Here is a 16,792-nt window from a genome sequence, read left to right on the forward strand (position 1 = left end):
TTTCCAATTTTATTTTAACATGCGACTACTCACATCTTCGTTCCAGTCTTCGGCTGCCCAATCTTCCAGACTGTCCTTCCAGGCTCCTGAAAGAACACCTGAGTTAGAGAATGTTTAACTAAAACCTCAGAAACCCTGTTTATTGCTTGTTCATTTAAAAAATAAATTGCTTTTTGGTTTGAGGATGACTCGCACTGTATAGATCGGATATGAGATTAGCATTCTGATTTTCCATCTATAAAGAGCATGCGGTATGAAATCAATACCACTAAAAACTGTCTCAACTGACATCAATGCTACTCTGAAAATGGCTTCAGATATGATTACGTGAAAAGCTTTAGAGAACCAACTTCCGCTCTATTAAAGAAACAGTGTCCAGAATCCCAGGTTGATAAACTGCACTCACCTGCTCCTTCAGTAGTCTCACTTCCAGGATCCCCTGCTTCAGCAGAGCCGGCGTAGTCAGCAGGGTTAAAAGTCCTACTAGTCAAAGACAAGTAAACGAAAGGGGAGTGAGAATGACCAAGACCAACTTTTTTTTTTTTTTTTTTTTTTTCATTGAAATGGGCACAGAGATTTTCTTTGTTTTGAAAAACAAAAGTGTGAACGCTCACCCCATTCCCTGAGAGAACCTGCTCATTCCAGCTCCTCTGCCTCTTCCTCGTCCTCCTACACCTGAGATGAAACATCAGTATAAATAAAAATTAGAACAAGTGAAAATAGTACAAATTATATATTTATATTTATATATTATATACACACACAAATGACAATGTTGTCATTTATTTGACCTTGTGTCTTTTCAAACAAGTATGACAATGTCTTTGGTTCTTGTGTACATTTATAAATCTTTTTTTCCCTCTGTATCTTTAAGACTTCAACATTCAAACATTCAGATATAAGTTAACCACCTTGCAAAAGAAATGAAATCATTTAAGAGACATGACAGCCCCTTCTTATGACTCTTTCCTGTCCTTTTCTTGCTCCCTCTCTCATCTTCCCCATCTCGAGTTGCAACTGATTTAAACAACGCATCCGTCACATAAAGTGCCCTACAAACATTGCTCAGTGTGACACAAATAGCAACACAAGAACAGGCCCCATCCTGCCCAGTCTGAGATACCAGAATGCATTACTCACCCTCATCCTAGGTGTATATGACTAACTTCTTTCAGACTAACACAAGGAGTTATTAAAATATATCCTGGCTGTTCCAAGTTATAAAATGTTAGTGAAGGGGTGCAAAAAGTGCATCCATCCATCCATCATAAAGGTAATCCATACGGCTCTAGAGTGTTAAAAAAGGCCTTCTGAAGTGAATCGATGGGTTTTTCTAAGAAAAATATCCATATTTAAAACTTTATTAACTATAATAACTAGTAGGCATCAGCAGACATCCGTACGCATCGGTTTACAGCAAAAGAGTAACCTCTGATGCAACACAGAATGTAGGAGTAGCATAAGCTTAGAAGCCTCTCGCAGTTCAAATAAATAGGGCTGGGCAACAAACTCAAGCTCCTCTTATAGATCAAAATCCTGACATTTTTCTTTAAAAATTCTCATTTTGGACTTCTAATTTGTGACCAGTGCTTTGTTTTGCTCCATCTTCTGCGCTTCCACGTTTGTCAATAAGTCATGCTGTAAATCGATGCGTACAGTAGTTTATAAAATTTTAAATATGGGCATTTCTCTTACAAAAATGCATAGCTTTGCTTCAGAGGGCCTTTATGAACCCCCTGGAGCCATATGGATTATATTTTATGATGGATGCACACACTTTTTTGGGGCTTCAAAATATCACATTCTTCTTCACTACCATTATAAATCTGGGAAGAGCGAGAATATCATTTAATATAACTCTGTGTTCGTCTGAAAGAAGATGGCCATATACACACCAAGGATGGCTTGAGGGTGAGTAAATCGCGGGGTAATTTTCATTTTTGGGTGAACTACTTTGATAAGCTCAGATTAGATGTTAAAGGGATAGTGTTAATTTTGTCAGCCATTTTTTTTTATTAGTCTTAGTCCTGTCAAATGTTCTTTTTAGTTTCTATCATATTTAGTCAACCTTGTCCTGTTTTTGTTTAGTCAAGTAAACAGACGACTAAATGTCTGGCCATTTTAGTCTAGTTTCTTCATGCTGCATAATGGTTAATCAAAGATTATTTTTCTCAATTATAATTGCAATGATTGTTTTGATTTGAGAATTTTTTTGCATTTCATCAGAATTATTGCACTTTCACCAATGACAATTTTCATTTTTGGATGAACTAACCCTTTAACTGCTCAGAACAAGGAACTCATGAACAACTAATCATCCAGGTAGCACGCAGTATTAAGATTCAAGGGTATGTAAACTTTTCAACTGTTTCATTTATGTAAATTAATTTATTCTGTCTTGTGGACAAAATGTCAACATCAGTTATGTGAAACCACATTTTGTTAATATTAATGTCTAAAATTCTGCAACTTTTGAGGAGAAGTGTACATTATGCTATTTTTAAACTTATATTTGAGTTAATTTTTATGCAGCTAATCAACTTAAAAACCACTTCAGGAAACAGCAGTGTGTTCATGAGCAGTAATGACTTGGAGCGAGTATAATGCTCTGACCTCTCCCTCTTCCTCGGCGCCCGCGGTCTCCTCCTCTCTCTCCTGGAGCTGAGTCAAATCCGTTCTCTTCCAACCGCCCTTAAAACAACGACGGACAACAAGAAACGTTCATTCACCAAATCACCACGACGACATTATTATGCAAGCCATTAGTCACCACCTCAGGCAAAAACACAATCATATACATGCATGTCAAGACATGTACACTTTAATCACACAGAAAGACACACCTTCCTGGTTGCGGCTGGCCCCTCGGCCACGTCTGTTTGGACCTCCGCGGCCTCTGCTTTCCCTTTCTCCTCTCTTCTCTCTGGTCTCTGGTGCCGTCCCTTCTTTTCCAACACTTTTCTTCTTGCCAACTGTCTCCCATGAGTCCTGTGCAAAGTAGCACAGTGTAAGAATATTTCAAAACAGAATCAGTACATCATAACCTCATAACTGCTTATTAAAGATCTGTTGCAGCTTAACTAGTGTTAAAGTTGGAAAAAATCCATTGCATTATTTTAACTCAGTCTAGTTTTTCTGGTACAATTAATAATATTACAAAAGACACTGAATTAGTAACGAGTAAAACAGGATGAATTGTATCAAGCGTTCACCTTGACAGTGACCTCCTCCAGGAGGAAGTTGATAGCCCTGTTGACGTCCCCATTGCAGTCGTGAAGGGCCACCATACACTCATCCTGATTTTTGCCTGTAACTTCCATGAGCTAGGACACAAACACAACCAAAGGCAATCAAACTCTTGTATGTACAAGAAAATACACAAACCATTTAGGGAACTAAGGATGGAAATCAGGAACATCAAGCATAAGGAATTTATTTTTATAATAGTAGCCGACCATTCATTACAACAAAAGTCAATGTGTATCTCTGAGCCAAGAATTATAATGATTAGGGCTGGATATCGGTAAAGATGTCCCAATTTCATTTTATTTGATTCTGATTCACAAGATCTCAATTAGATTCAATTCTCAATTTGATTCAATGAGTGATTTCCACTGGCCCCACCACAAAATTGTGATTAAAAAAAAAGTTATTGTTTTTGACCCATGTAACATTGTATTATAATAAATAAGACACCAACATTTTAGAAACCAGTGAAATTCCACAATTTTCTATTACAATTTTTAAAACAACAGCTAGTAATGTTCAAGACTTGCGGAATAGAACAGGGAAAAAAGATCCATTCATGGCTTTTGAGAATCAATATCGAATCGACCACATTTTAAAAAAACAATTAATTGAAAAATCTTTTTGCCTAGCCCTAACACTGATCTGTTTGAACTTTGTTTTTTTTTTATTTATTTTTTTTTATACTCTCATCCTGATTGATTCAGTTGGACATGTAAAAGTAACTGCAGTTCAGTGAATCAAAAAATAATAATAAAATAAAAATACAGACCAATTAAGAGAATGATTCTTCGGACTGATTAAAAATAAGGCATAAGTTCCAGACTGATTCTCAAATCATTTTTACTGATTCATTAAAAGGAACTGACTCAAGAGTTGTTTGATCACACATTGAATTACACTGATCAAAGTTGTGAACAATCAGTGAGGGCATTGCGACAAAAAAGATTAGCTTAATTTAATTTGCAACACCCAGTCTCATGACATTCGATTCATAATGCAGGGCCCTATGAAATCCACCTTATTTTTCCCCAAATGCTGTGTTCTCCATTTCTGGATTCTGTTTTAATGGTTTAATTAAATGTTAATAATCAAAAAGTATGTCTATTTAATTGAAATAAGGGTGGGCAATATACTGGTAGACACAATAAAACAGCAGGAACTGGTCAAATGGTAGAGTTTATCATCATCTCTATGACAGTTACTCTCACATGACGTGCTGCACAGTCAAGAAACTTTTTTTATTTAAAAACGTAAAATAAATAAATAAAAAAACCTCAAGCACAATATATGTGCATGCTGTCTGAGAGAGTTTCTAACTGCACACAAAGCTGCTGCTCATACAGTGTGAGAGTTTGTTTTATTGGGCTTGAACTGTCAAATACACACGCATGTCAAAATGCCTTTCTTTGCGAGTATCCTTGTAAACAGTTGTCTTAAGTGAACATTAACAGTTGAGAAAGAAAATGCATGTGTATCATTACATTAGACCTGTGCATTTGTTCTTAAAGTGACAGCAGCCTAATAAACCTTCCCCTGCTCTTGACTAAATTACTTTTATAACTAATAAGAATAATAGTTTAATTTGCACAGTGAAAACTATGCAGTGTTTTTGTACAATTGGTTACTTTATATAATTCATGTAATATTTCTCATTATATTTCTAGTGCTTGAAGTTTTTCCAGGTTGGTATATTTCATTTTGTCTTTGTTCTATTGTAGTTTTTTGTTGTTGTTTGTTGTTTCTTTGTTCTTATTTCATCACTGACTGTTTACTTGTCTTCAGTCAGCTTGAGTGGTTTTTTTAACTTGTTAGTTAGGGTAGTATTAGGATTTTTGTGATAATGAAATTGGTGACGAGAATTATGAAATTTCAATGGTATCAAATTTTAAAGACCTAAAGGCAAAAATAACTATTGTTATGCATTTGATCATTATGAAATAAAATTACTCATATTGTGATATAAGATTGTCATATCACCCACCCCTAAACTGAATGAAAGAAAAAATAAATAAATAAATAATTTGAAAAATAATAGCGCCCTGTGAAAAGGGTTCTATTTAAGAAAAAATTAGTTTTTTCTGGATTCTGTACTTATTTAAAGGTGCAATATGTAATATTTTGTCCTCTAGAGGTCGCTAGAGGCCTATTTAAAACAAAGGCGTAGCTTGATGAATCTTGGGACATGTAGTCTTCACCTCAACAGCCGGTGGAAAATAATCGGGATAGGACTTGGGAAGAAATCATGTTTATGGATGCAATTATTAACGTTACTGTAGTATGAAGCAGAGTGTTGTGGGAGCTGAACGAGACAGCTGGAGCGATTGCGCAACACGCCACGAGCAGTGGAACTTTTATTATGCCACAGTTGCCAGCGCCGCTTCCGGTCATGAGTATGAGGTAACAGCTCGATTTTAAATTATATTAAATGCTGGATGGCTTGTGTTGATAAATGGCATGCAACTAATTTTAAAACATTTTGTATGATGGAGAAAATTCTGCATTATGGTTACTAAAAAGGAAGCTGCATCTGATTACGCTAGATTAGCTAAAAATTAAGAAAATTAGATTTAAACAGTAAGATTAAACGTGTTGAGTTATATAACAATATTTAGTTTTCGGTCTATAAATCTCAAAACCGTTGTTCCTTTGCCTATTAAAACATGAAAATATTAAAAGCATCTTTGGTGTTTCCATGGTTTCTACAAAATAAAACCGAGATAAACACAGGAATGACGCAATTGACAGGCGGTGACTCACACGTCTCAGAGCCTTGGGTAAAATTGCAATTTTCTCACGGTTTACAGAAGAGTTGCAAACATTTGGGATATTGTAAGTACTCAAGTGAACAAAATACGTAACACTGAATCTAAAGGTGAAATGTTTGAAGTGAACTCTCAGAGCGGCTCTGGAGATGAATTTCATGTGAATTGCTTTCATATCATCATAAAATCATATGGTCCTAATAATGTGATGAGATTTTTTACCATAGGGCCTCAGATTCCAACTGTGTAGAAAATATCTGTATTTTAGTACAGTGTTAGAAGAATACAAACAAGAACCGTTAACAAATGTTGGCCACAATTTTCCTTTTGATGCTGCTCACCTGCTGGACTTTGCCCTCAAAATCTGCATCATTTTTGTCGTAAATCATCTGGGCGAGTCGGATCTGTTCCGCTGTCGCCTAGACAGATGACATCCATAATCAGAACACACAGTCATATGTAGGTACTCGGGCCTGTTCATATTTATCACCTCAATAATGGAGTGTGTGTTGCTCACCTGTATCTGTTTCTGTGGCTGTGAGGTGTGTGTGGCTTGTTGTAGGGCTCTGTCCCGATTGCCCCTGGCAGCATCAGTGACCACTGAAGTCATCATAAACAGTATATACAAAATAATGTATGTACAAAATAGAAAAGTCTGGAGAAGAGGAGGAAACGGAGACAAATTATTACAGGCACAAGATTATAAAAAAGTATTCCCAAGATGTTTGTGTAAGAAAAGGTTAGTGACAGGTGCAGCGGGGCTGTGGCTAGTTTAACTCTCAGCACTGTGCTTCCCATGTAAGACTATCACCCCTCTATCTGTCCAGCACCTTAATATAGCCATGCAAACAGTCTGGACTGGTGTCCACTTACACGCCCACCTAAACCCCACTCCTGAAAAAATAAAACACGCCTGTAACATATAAACAGCACATCTATCTTAAAGGGACAGCTCACCTAAAACTAAAAGTCAGTGATTAGCGTTTGAAACAACATAACGATAATAAATAACATTTAGTGGGTATATCTCTTTAAGGGCCGAGTTTCAAAACCTACTGAGTCGCCTACTTAGATCGCATACTTCGGTACACCGAACGCGTATTTCGGCCAAAAACGCTGTCTAGGTAGGGATATTGATGAGCTGCGCAACGAAAACGTCTCAGCTAATGGCCGACTACTAATAATCGCGGAACGGTTTGAAACCCGACCATGAGGTATATCAAACTTCACGACGGACTAAAACCAAACAGATCGCACCAGCAACCGTGAAATGGCCCTTAGCAACAGACACACATACTAGTGCGAGTAATCAAATTATTTAAGTGCTGCTTTCGCTCAATTAAATCAAACAATTGCATCATATTTACAGCCAGTTTGACTAAGGATAGAATAGATGGGATTGTAAAAACAAGCAGAAGCTAAAAGGCTCGGCTAACTGTTTGGGCTGCACCACGCCGCGCCACTGCTAATGCTACGAACAACCGACAACTGACTTCAGCTCATCTGCCACTAATAATGAGGCACAATAAAGTAATATAAACACTTGGTCACTGGCCAGATAAAAACATACGCTCTTTTTACAAGTCGACGGTAATAGGTTTGCTTTCACTTTTTCGGCATCACAAACATACCCTCTCCGGTCCCTCAACACTGTGTGTTTTTACCTGCCCACCGACCGCACGCGCTTCCCTACAAACAGCAGCGTGAAACTCGCAACGAGGAACAAGTCGTTTTTCAATATAAAAGCCCAGATGACATTAATAAAATAAAAGTCCAGAGCCGTGCCGCATAGATGTAAATATAAAGTACATATACAGTAAGGACTAAACTAAAATTTTTACAAATTATATGGTCTTGAGTTTTTAGGTTTAGTTGAAAAAAGTAAATTTCATCCCATAACGTTTTCTTGCTTTAAAATGTCAAAACTGTTTACAGTTGAAGATTTGTTTTAATGAACCAATTCACAAAACTGATTTGTTTGCTCACTTAACGATTCACGAGCCAAAATCTGTTTTACTTTAAGTTGCATAACTCCCTCGTTTTATTAACACTCAACGACACAGTTTATAGCATTTTAACATTTTTACAAACACCTTTCCAGCCACAAGATGTAATGTGTTGTGTATTAATGTAAAAGCAAATTATATTTAGATTCTAAATGATGTTATGTTTCTATCTGAATCATTGCTGCAAAAATTGAACTGGCATCGCAGGGAACTGGGATTAGGAAATTAAAAATACAAACACTTGAAAACATCAATATATCAATAGAATAGCTACACATCAATTTGTCATATGGCTTTATTGGCGACATTAAAGGATTAGTTCACTTTCAAATTAAAATTTCCTGATAATTTACTCACGTCAACCAAGATGTTCATGTCCTTCGAAAAGAAATTAAGGTTTTTGATGAAAACATTCCAGGATTTTTCTCCATAGTAGACTTCAATGGAGCCCAAATGGTTGAAGGTCAAAATTACAGTTTCATTGCAGCTTCAAAGCGTTCTACGCAATCCCAGATGAGAATTAAGGGTCTTATCTAGAGAAACCATCGCTCATTTTCTAAAAAAAAAAAAAAAAAAAAAAAAAAATGAACAATTTTATACATTTTAACCATAAATGCTCATCTTGAACTAGCGTTGAACTAGATTGAACTAAAGTTTGAACTAAATTGTCATATACAATGTGCAAGTATATAACAATTAGTTCAGAATTTAATTTGAGGAGGGCAGTAATACACTAAGCAGCATCTAGGCTACACTGCCGGAATTCAAATAGAGAAGAAGAGAGCTAGTTCAAGATGAGCATCTATGGTTAAAATGTATATAATTTTAATTTTTTTTAGAAAATGAGCAATGGTTTGTCTAGATAAGATCCTTATTTCTCATCTGGGATCGTGTAAAATGCTTTGAAGCTGCGCTAAAACTGTAATTTTGACTTTCATCCGTTTGGGGTCCATTGAATTCCACCATATGGAGAAAAATCCTGGAATGTTTTCATCAAAAACCTTAATTTCTTTTCGACTGAAGAAAGAAGGACATGGACATCTTGGATGACATGGGGGTGAGTAAATTGTTAGGAAATTTTAATTTGAAAGTGAACTACTCCTTTAAGGCGTACTAGAATCACTGAATCATTTTTGAATCAGTTCATTAGACTTTTCGCAGAAATGAATCGGCCTTCCCATAATGCCAGATTTTGAATGTGGTCTCATACTTTTGGGCCCACCAAATATCATATATAAATTATTATCAAATTTGCTGAGCATTAAGAGTTAAGAAGCTGCATCAAATTACAAATATTATTAAATTATTTATTTTAATACTGTAATTATATTCATTTCTAATTATGCCTCAAAGTAAGGCTAGATTTCTGATTATAATTTCTTTTTTTTTTCCTTTTTTTTGACAACACTGAAAATCATTGTCTCAGAAGGTGTAAACAGGGCTTCTTTATTAAGTAGTTTCATAAATTGACTATTGTTTTTTCCTAAAGTATTTATTTAATGCAGTATCCACTCCTTGTCTAGTTTAAAATCATGTTCTGTGATTTGGAATTAGAATTCTTTTCCAGTTTTGTAGCAATGTCACAAATCAATAAAACAGGCATCCACAGAGAGCCAACCACATCACAGCTTGTTACCTTCTACACAGTTCATGGTGTGTCAACAAATATTGTCTGTCATTCATCAACTCAGTGTTTCAGTGGGGCTTCTCCATGCTGATCAATAACCTTTTTTGTTTAACTTTTCTAAACAAGCAGAGTATGAGACATTGGTCTATGTACAGGACACTTTCAACCAACTTTAAACATTTGTCAGTCAGAATTGCGGTGGTACGGTAGACTGATCACTATTTCCTGGCTGGTTCCGCTGCATTTGGTTTGTCCTGTGCTTCAGACATGGGAACTCTGATCTGGCTCTTTCTAGTTCCCTGCTTGTTAAAAACAACAGCTCTACTGATTTCACAATGCACTTTGCAGAAGGTAAGTGCTTTTTAGCTTGGAAAAAGGCAAATTCATGACCTATTTTAGGATGTTTACAAATTTTAGAATTTTTTTAAGTCGACATGTACAAGGAATTTCACTTGCTGTTGACATCAACATTGTAATAAAACAAAAATATAATAAATTAAGTAAGAAAGTAACATGAAAAATATGACGTGCACTTTGATTCAAAAGTTTGGGATCAGTAAAATGTTTAATGTTTTTGAAAAAAGTCTCTTATTGTCACCAAGGCTGCATTTATTTGATAAATATACAGTAATATTATAAAGAAATAGTATAACAATTGAAAATGTCACCTGATTCTTGAGGAATTATTCTAATAGCTGATTTGCTGCTTGAAACGTATCAATGTTGAAAGCGGTTATGCTGCTTAACGTTTTCTGTTGACAGAAACAGTGATCATTTTTTTCAGGATACTTTGATGAATACAATGTTCAAAAGAACAGGATTTATTTAAAAATAGAAATCTTTTGTCACATTATTAATATCTTTACTGTCACTTTTGTTCAATTTAAGGCATCCTTGTTGAATGCAAGTATTATTTTTTTAATGAAAACCTTACTGAGCCCAAACTTTTGAACAGTAGTGTATGTCTTTTTTAAATGTTATAATTTATTAAATGATCTGACCTTTGCCTGTTGCCTTTTACAGTCTTTCTGTGAAACATAATTAGCTTTTTTAATGGTAATGTGCATTCAAAATCGAATTGTATTCTGTTTTTTTCCCCAGGATTTTTTAGAGTCACTGAAACCTCAAGATTTATTTTATTATTTTGATACTATTTCCACTAAATCAGGTGAGTCAGATATTGAGAAATAGTTGTCAGAAATAAGGAGTCAAAAGGTTTACAGATAGGTCAGTAGGTTCATACATACACATTGGAGGTATTAAAAGTCAGTACATTTAAAGTAAACATGTAAATACCCTGACAGTAGTAGTTTGTCTTCTCTTCAGTGCCTCAATTTGAGCTGGTGTGGGTGAATTGCTCGAGGAATGAGTCTTTCAGAGGGCTGTGGAAGTGCTCATTTCAGACCGAAGGAGAGAGATTTGAGCTGGGCCAGCACAGGGATGAACAACCAACATCCTGTCCCACAAGCCTGGAGATGGTGATCAACTCAACAGTCAGTGTGGTGAAGAAAATGGAGGATATGTGCTGCGAGCAGCTGAAGTTACTGAGACCAGCACATACAAGAACTCTTCTCCCCATCTGCCATGGCAAATTAGTAAGAAGTTTTTTACTGTGGTCTATGTTTGTCCTATCTACAGAATTTGTGGCTATATATAATGTAGGTGACCAATTTCTAATTTTAGTCTATATTTGTCCTCAGCAAGGTCTGATTCAGTCAGGGGAGAAAAGGCTGTATATTCGCCCAGTGCTTCAAAAACACATAGACCATCTGAAGGATCTTACTACGGATTCACCTTCTGGTGTGCCTCACCTTCTGTTAACCCACACATTACCAGTGAGGACACGTCTTAAACAGCCCAAGAGTGAGTGAACTGTGTACTGGTTATATATACACAGTGTATAGTACTATATCACTGAACATAAGCCATCCCTGGCCTGCAGTCCACAGCAATACATTTTGCAACTGAGCTTGTCCATATGTTCGAGGGGTCATTCACATGTAGGCCACTACTTCATGTATTTTTCAGTGGCATACACCATGAGTGCCATGTTGTTGTTTTTTAAATATAGTTTTAATAAATCAGCTCAGAAGGATTAGTTCACTTAAAATGAAAATTAGTTACGCTTTTGTGAATACAGTAAGGCGGAAGCTAGATATTTTACTGTATAACTTGTTAAATATGGATATTTTTCTTACACAAATGCATCTCTTTGCTTCAGAAGGCCTTTATTAACCAACCAAACCAAAGTGTCTATCGTATGCACAATCTCACCGGTAGTAGTAGATCATCCGGGTACTTTTTGCCTATTATTTTATGATGTGAATTCCTACTTTTTTTTGTCACCTACTAGTATGGAAGTCAATGGTGCCCCAAAGCTGTTCAGTTTAACACATTCTTCAAAATATCTTACTCTGTGTTCAACAGAACAAAGAAAATTATACAGATTTTGAACAACTTGAGGGTGAGTGAATGATGATAGAATTTTCATTTTTGGGTGAACTATCCCTTTAAGTCCACTTATTTATGCCCTTCCATTGCTTCCCTCAGTCTCTTTCACTCGGATGTTCATCATTGCTTACGTTGCACGAGTGCCCACTATTGGCGAAACACTTGCAATGCTTTAAATGGAACGAAGTCCTTGATCACTTGTTGGTAAATTAGGTGTGACTTGCTGTTTTGAAGTCACAATTGTGTTGCATTGTGGTTTATAGATCCACCTGAAGTGTACATATGAGTAAACTCCCTCCCTCGGTCAAAATCGAGGGGTCCAGGGTCTGTTCAAATAAACTTCACTTGTCCACTTGAAGATAGCCCTGTCCCAAATGTCCCATTTGTCTTTTTAAGTTTCAGAAGGGTGCCCCCTTTGTGGTTGATATGTTTCCTCAATGCACACTTTTGTTGAGCCCCCAAGCCTTTGAGCTCCACTGCAGAATTCTACCCAACAATCAAATCATGTGAACTCGGAGGAAGATTGGGACGGCTTAGGGTTCCATTTGGGACAGGGTCGAAGTAGAACACACTTCAAAATGGCAGCAAGATTCCACAGAGCGGAAGAGTTAAACACTGCCTATGAGTGAGTAACTGCACTGTCAGAAAAAAGGTACGGTGCTGTCAATGGGGCTGTACCCTAAGGTAAAAAAGTGAAAAGGTACGTCTTTGTACCTTACTTACCCCTAAGTGGTGCATATTAGTACCTTAAAGGCACATATTAGTACTTTAAAAGTGCATATTTGTACCTTAAAGGTACTTTTTTTCTGACAGTGTGAGGGCCTGTCCCAAAACCCACATTTACGGTCTCGGCCACTTGAGAACGTGTGCGCACAGCTGGGAGTAAGTCCGCAAGTCTGTCCCAGGTCTGCAAAATGCCAAATGGCAGTACACTTAACACACACTAAATCTCTAATACTGCTTCTGAGCTGTATTTGAGGCTAAGTGTATTCCATCGTTCATCATGTTTAGGAACTTGTTTGCCCCAATTTCATGACATGTCTAGGAAAACTTTCCAGTGTAAGTTAAATTAATTTGATATTACATACAGTATAACTTGGTAGTAAAATGTAAAGTGTTGGAAATTTTATTGGAGCAGAGATGAGTATGTGTATTTTGTTACACGTTTTTATATTGTAGTTATTACATAGGAATGAACAGAACTGAGCTGGACGATGACGTGACTGTTTTCTCCAAAGCTGCTGTATAGATAAATGAACTAAATTAACAACTAATGATTTTTTACAATGGAAATGAATCAATATTGAACTTATGGACAATGACACCATTTTCTTCTAGAGCTGCTGTACAGCCAAAATTATGTTCCCTCTATAACTGTAAGGCCCACAAGTGTGGGTATTGGGACAGGCCCAGAATCATTCATTCAACTAATTTGTTTAAAATACTGACTCTGCGTACAAATATGCTTACTTCCCTATTATATATTAGCCGAAAAAACAATACATGAAATGAGTAGTATGTCCGAATTCATAGTATTCTTAAAACAGTAGGTAAAAAGTACACAGATGACCTGCTACTTCCACCGTGATTACAAAGTGTGTAACTGATGGACACTTTACTATCCCATGAGGCCACAGCTGATGCTTTAGGTCACATGACAGTGACAACATGGATGTAGTATGTTGAATTTCATTCATTCTACACATTCATACTATAATGAACATAATTAACGGTGGGGAATTAAGTTCTTTGTTTAAATCTTTTTTATTGATTTTAAAACAGAGAGGTACTAAAAAAGGACAATACAGCATGTATCTCAACATATTGACAAAAGAAAAAATCTGATGAGATTAAACAAATGCATTCCTTACTCTCTGTGTTAGTAAAAACAACAACAACAACAACAACAAAAAAAAAAAAAAAAAAAAAAAGAAAAAAAAAAAAAATAATTATAAATGCTTGCTCCAAAACATATTAGTATATTACAAAGCAATATAATTAAAATAGTATTAAAATAAAATATAAATGCGCTACATACATACAGTGTGGAGGCAAAAAAAAAAAAAAAAGACGATACAAAAATAAATCAATAAATAATAATAATAATAATCATAATAATCATAATACAACCATTATACAATCACTGCCAACCGTGAACCAGATACAACTATTATCCCCTTTTTTTTTTTTTTTCTCTGCTTCTTAATCAATCAGGGACATGAGAAAGGACAGGATCAGCCAGGGCTAAATGTAGAGGCAGGACTACATATAAGGTTACTTACAGGAAAAAAAAGTATTATTTTTTAAAGTATAAGAGGAAAGGTTGCCAAATCAAGTAAAATAGATCTGTTTTGCCGAGCATTGTAAATCTAATTTTTTCTATTTGAATAAACTGTAATAGGTCGTGCATCCAATGTAGATAACTGGGTGGGGAAGGATTTTTCCAGTTCATTAGTATAAGCCTTTTAGCAATAATTAAACAAAAAGCTAGGGCATTTGACTGAACGAGTGATAAGGACACCTTTATGGGATTCAGACCAAATAGCGCCACTAAGGGGCACGGCTCAATATCTAAAATAAAAACGTCAGATATTGACTTGAAGATTGATGTCCAAAAAGAGGTCAATGCAGGACAAAGCCAAAAAGTATGATAAAGAGTAGCCGGAGCTTGTCGACATCTGTCACAAGTGGGATCAAAATCAGGGTTTATTTTAGATAGTTTGTCTTTTGACCAATGGGAATTAAGTTCTTTAAATGTAGACAGTACGTGATTTTGGATGCAGCTTGATTCATTGAGGGACAAAATAACAGTCTTTATGAATGAGTCATTGAAAGATTCCCTTAACCAATTTGATCAAACACTGATTCTTTGAGGAATGAAACACCACTAATGTGTGTTGTTCAAAAACACCCAACATTCCTGCAGTGCTATAGTGAAAAAATAGACAACATAACCGCCAATATTGAATCTAAAAAGTTACTGTTTTTATTGGACTGTTATATAAAATAAATATCCCACCTGCAATCAAGATGTTGGTCTGAACATCAGTAAGACTGCCAGTTAGCCCAATCAAGTTCGATATGCTGAAGTAGATGTTCAGTACTGATACTTTAGTCAAACTACAATCTTCTAAAATGTACAACACAATTTTGAAGGAATTAAAGGCCATTTTATTATAAAGCCACAATTGTTTTTGCTTGTTGTTCTGCTGTTCATATGATAATCAGTAATATTACTGCTTTCATTCTGTTGTGTCTTAGGTCAGTTCAGGTTACGGAGGACACCTCTGGGATCAGAGGTCACACATCTGGAACTAGCAGTGGTGGTGGGTCCAGATGTTTATGATGTTCATAGGCAAGACACTGAGAGATACATCCTAACCAACCTCAACATCGTATGTGTGTGTTTAATCTACGTTTTCAAGACATTGTATGTGAATATATGTACAATAAATTTGACATATACAATATGCGGAATAGGATTTGTGCATATTAAATATACTTTCTGTTGTTTAAATATCTTTTCTACACTTGCAGGCCTCTGAGCTTCTGAGAGATGCTAGTCTTGGTGCCAATATAAGAGTTCACCTTGTCCGTATGGTCATTCTCACAGAGCCAAAGGTAACAATGTCTGTCTGACCTAATGCTGTACACAACAGCCAATGTATTAATCCACAAAGGAAAATACGGTTTGTTTTAATCCACAGCCAGACATCCAGATCTCTGAAAACATCACATCTTCTCTAAAAAGTGTGTGCGAGTGGGGTCAGAAGGTCAACCCTGATGCTGACACTGACCCTTTACATGCAGATCTGCTGTTGTACATTACCAGGTGTGGCCAAAAACCAAAGAGAGCACTCTGGTTCATCATTCTAGTACTGTGCAAACAGTAAACTCTTTGTTTATTTATGCAACTTTCCGTGCAAAAATACAGATCTCAAGAATATCAAGTGTTTCTGGATACTTGCATTTTAGTAACTCTCTTTGACATCATTAAGGTTTGATCTGGTGTTACCCAGTGGCAATAAGCTTGTGAGAGGTGTAACTCAGCTGGGCGGAGTTTGTTCCACTCAGTGGAACTGTGTGATTACAGAGGACACAGGTTTTGATCTTGGCATCACCATCGCTCATGAGATTGGCCACAGGTAAGCTTGAGAAAGTTTACTTCCAATAAAACTTAGATGAGTCATACTGCTGTGCTGAAATGTAAGTTGAAACGGTCTGAATGATTGTAAACTAAGTCTTGCCTTATTGTCTTTTCAGTTTTGGCATAAATCATGATGGAATAGGCAACACATGCAGCTCTAGTGGCTTTATGATGGCATCTGACGGAGGTTATAACAGTGTCGATCTGACCTGGTCTCAGTGCAGCAGGGCTCAGCTCCACAACTTCTTCAGGTTTCACTCACTTACTCTATCACAAACACGTACAGCGACCTCCAAAAGTCTGAGATTAAAAATGCTACTATTGTGCATTTAATGCAATCTAATTTAATATAATTGATATCTCAAATTATATCATCAACCTAACCATTTATAAAAAAAATAAATAAATTTGACATTAATTTCCAATTTTTGTTGTTGAAAAAAAAAAAACCAAATTCCTAAATCTTTATTTACTGATTTAAATGTAAAAATTACAATGATTTTTACAATGTCAATATTTATTTAAACTTCATAACACTCAGGAACACAGG

At 36.0% G+C, this 16,792-nt stretch overlaps 2 protein-coding genes across 8 annotated transcripts in view; one reads left to right on the forward strand and one right to left on the reverse strand.

The window, feature by feature from the left end:
* The window catches only part of ubap2b (ubiquitin associated protein 2b), a 36,276-nt gene extending 28,527 nt beyond the window's left edge, over window positions 1-7,749 (reverse strand). The window contains exons 1-9 of one of the 5 annotated variants that reach the window (XM_067395286.1): window positions 7,676-7,749; window positions 6,529-6,666; window positions 6,353-6,430; window positions 3,213-3,323; window positions 2,844-2,988; window positions 2,614-2,691; window positions 615-675; window positions 407-483; window positions 34-86 (exon numbers count right to left, since the gene is read on the reverse strand). In XM_067395286.1, the coding sequence (XP_067251387.1) occupies window positions 34-86; window positions 407-483; window positions 615-675; window positions 2,614-2,691; window positions 2,844-2,988; window positions 3,213-3,323; window positions 6,353-6,430; window positions 6,529-6,624 (699 nt within the window). In that variant the 5' untranslated portion in view covers window positions 6,625-6,666; window positions 7,676-7,749. Of the gene's footprint in view, window positions 1-33; window positions 87-406; window positions 484-614; window positions 676-2,613; window positions 2,692-2,843; window positions 2,989-3,212; window positions 3,324-6,352; window positions 6,431-6,528; window positions 6,667-7,581 lie in introns of those variants that run through there. The other 4 variants (XM_067395289.1, XM_067395285.1, XM_067395287.1 and 1 more) reach the window with 4 other exon arrangements.
* Window positions 7,750-9,694: 1,945 nt separating this feature from the next.
* Window positions 9,695-16,792, forward strand: part of adamts13 (ADAM metallopeptidase with thrombospondin type 1 motif, 13) — a 29,606-nt gene continuing 22,508 nt past the window's right edge. The window contains exons 1-9 of one of the 3 annotated variants that reach the window (XM_067395283.1): window positions 9,695-9,995; window positions 10,746-10,812; window positions 10,971-11,239; window positions 11,345-11,507; window positions 15,357-15,490; window positions 15,633-15,716; window positions 15,803-15,927; window positions 16,094-16,240; window positions 16,359-16,493. In XM_067395283.1, coding sequence (XP_067251384.1) covers window positions 9,912-9,995; window positions 10,746-10,812; window positions 10,971-11,239; window positions 11,345-11,507; window positions 15,357-15,490; window positions 15,633-15,716; window positions 15,803-15,927; window positions 16,094-16,240; window positions 16,359-16,493 — 1,208 coding nt within the window. In that variant the 5' untranslated portion in view covers window positions 9,695-9,911. Of the gene's footprint in view, window positions 9,996-10,745; window positions 10,813-10,970; window positions 11,240-11,344; window positions 11,508-15,356; window positions 15,495-15,632; window positions 15,717-15,802; window positions 15,928-16,093; window positions 16,241-16,358; window positions 16,494-16,792 lie in introns of those variants that run through there. The other 2 variants (XM_067395282.1, XM_067395284.1) reach the window with 2 other exon arrangements.

The sequence above is a fragment of the Chanodichthys erythropterus genome, chromosome 9 (genome assembly GCF_024489055.1).
Source record: "Chanodichthys erythropterus isolate Z2021 chromosome 9, ASM2448905v1, whole genome shotgun sequence".
Taxonomy (NCBI): domain Eukaryota; kingdom Metazoa; phylum Chordata; class Actinopteri; order Cypriniformes; family Xenocyprididae; genus Chanodichthys; species Chanodichthys erythropterus.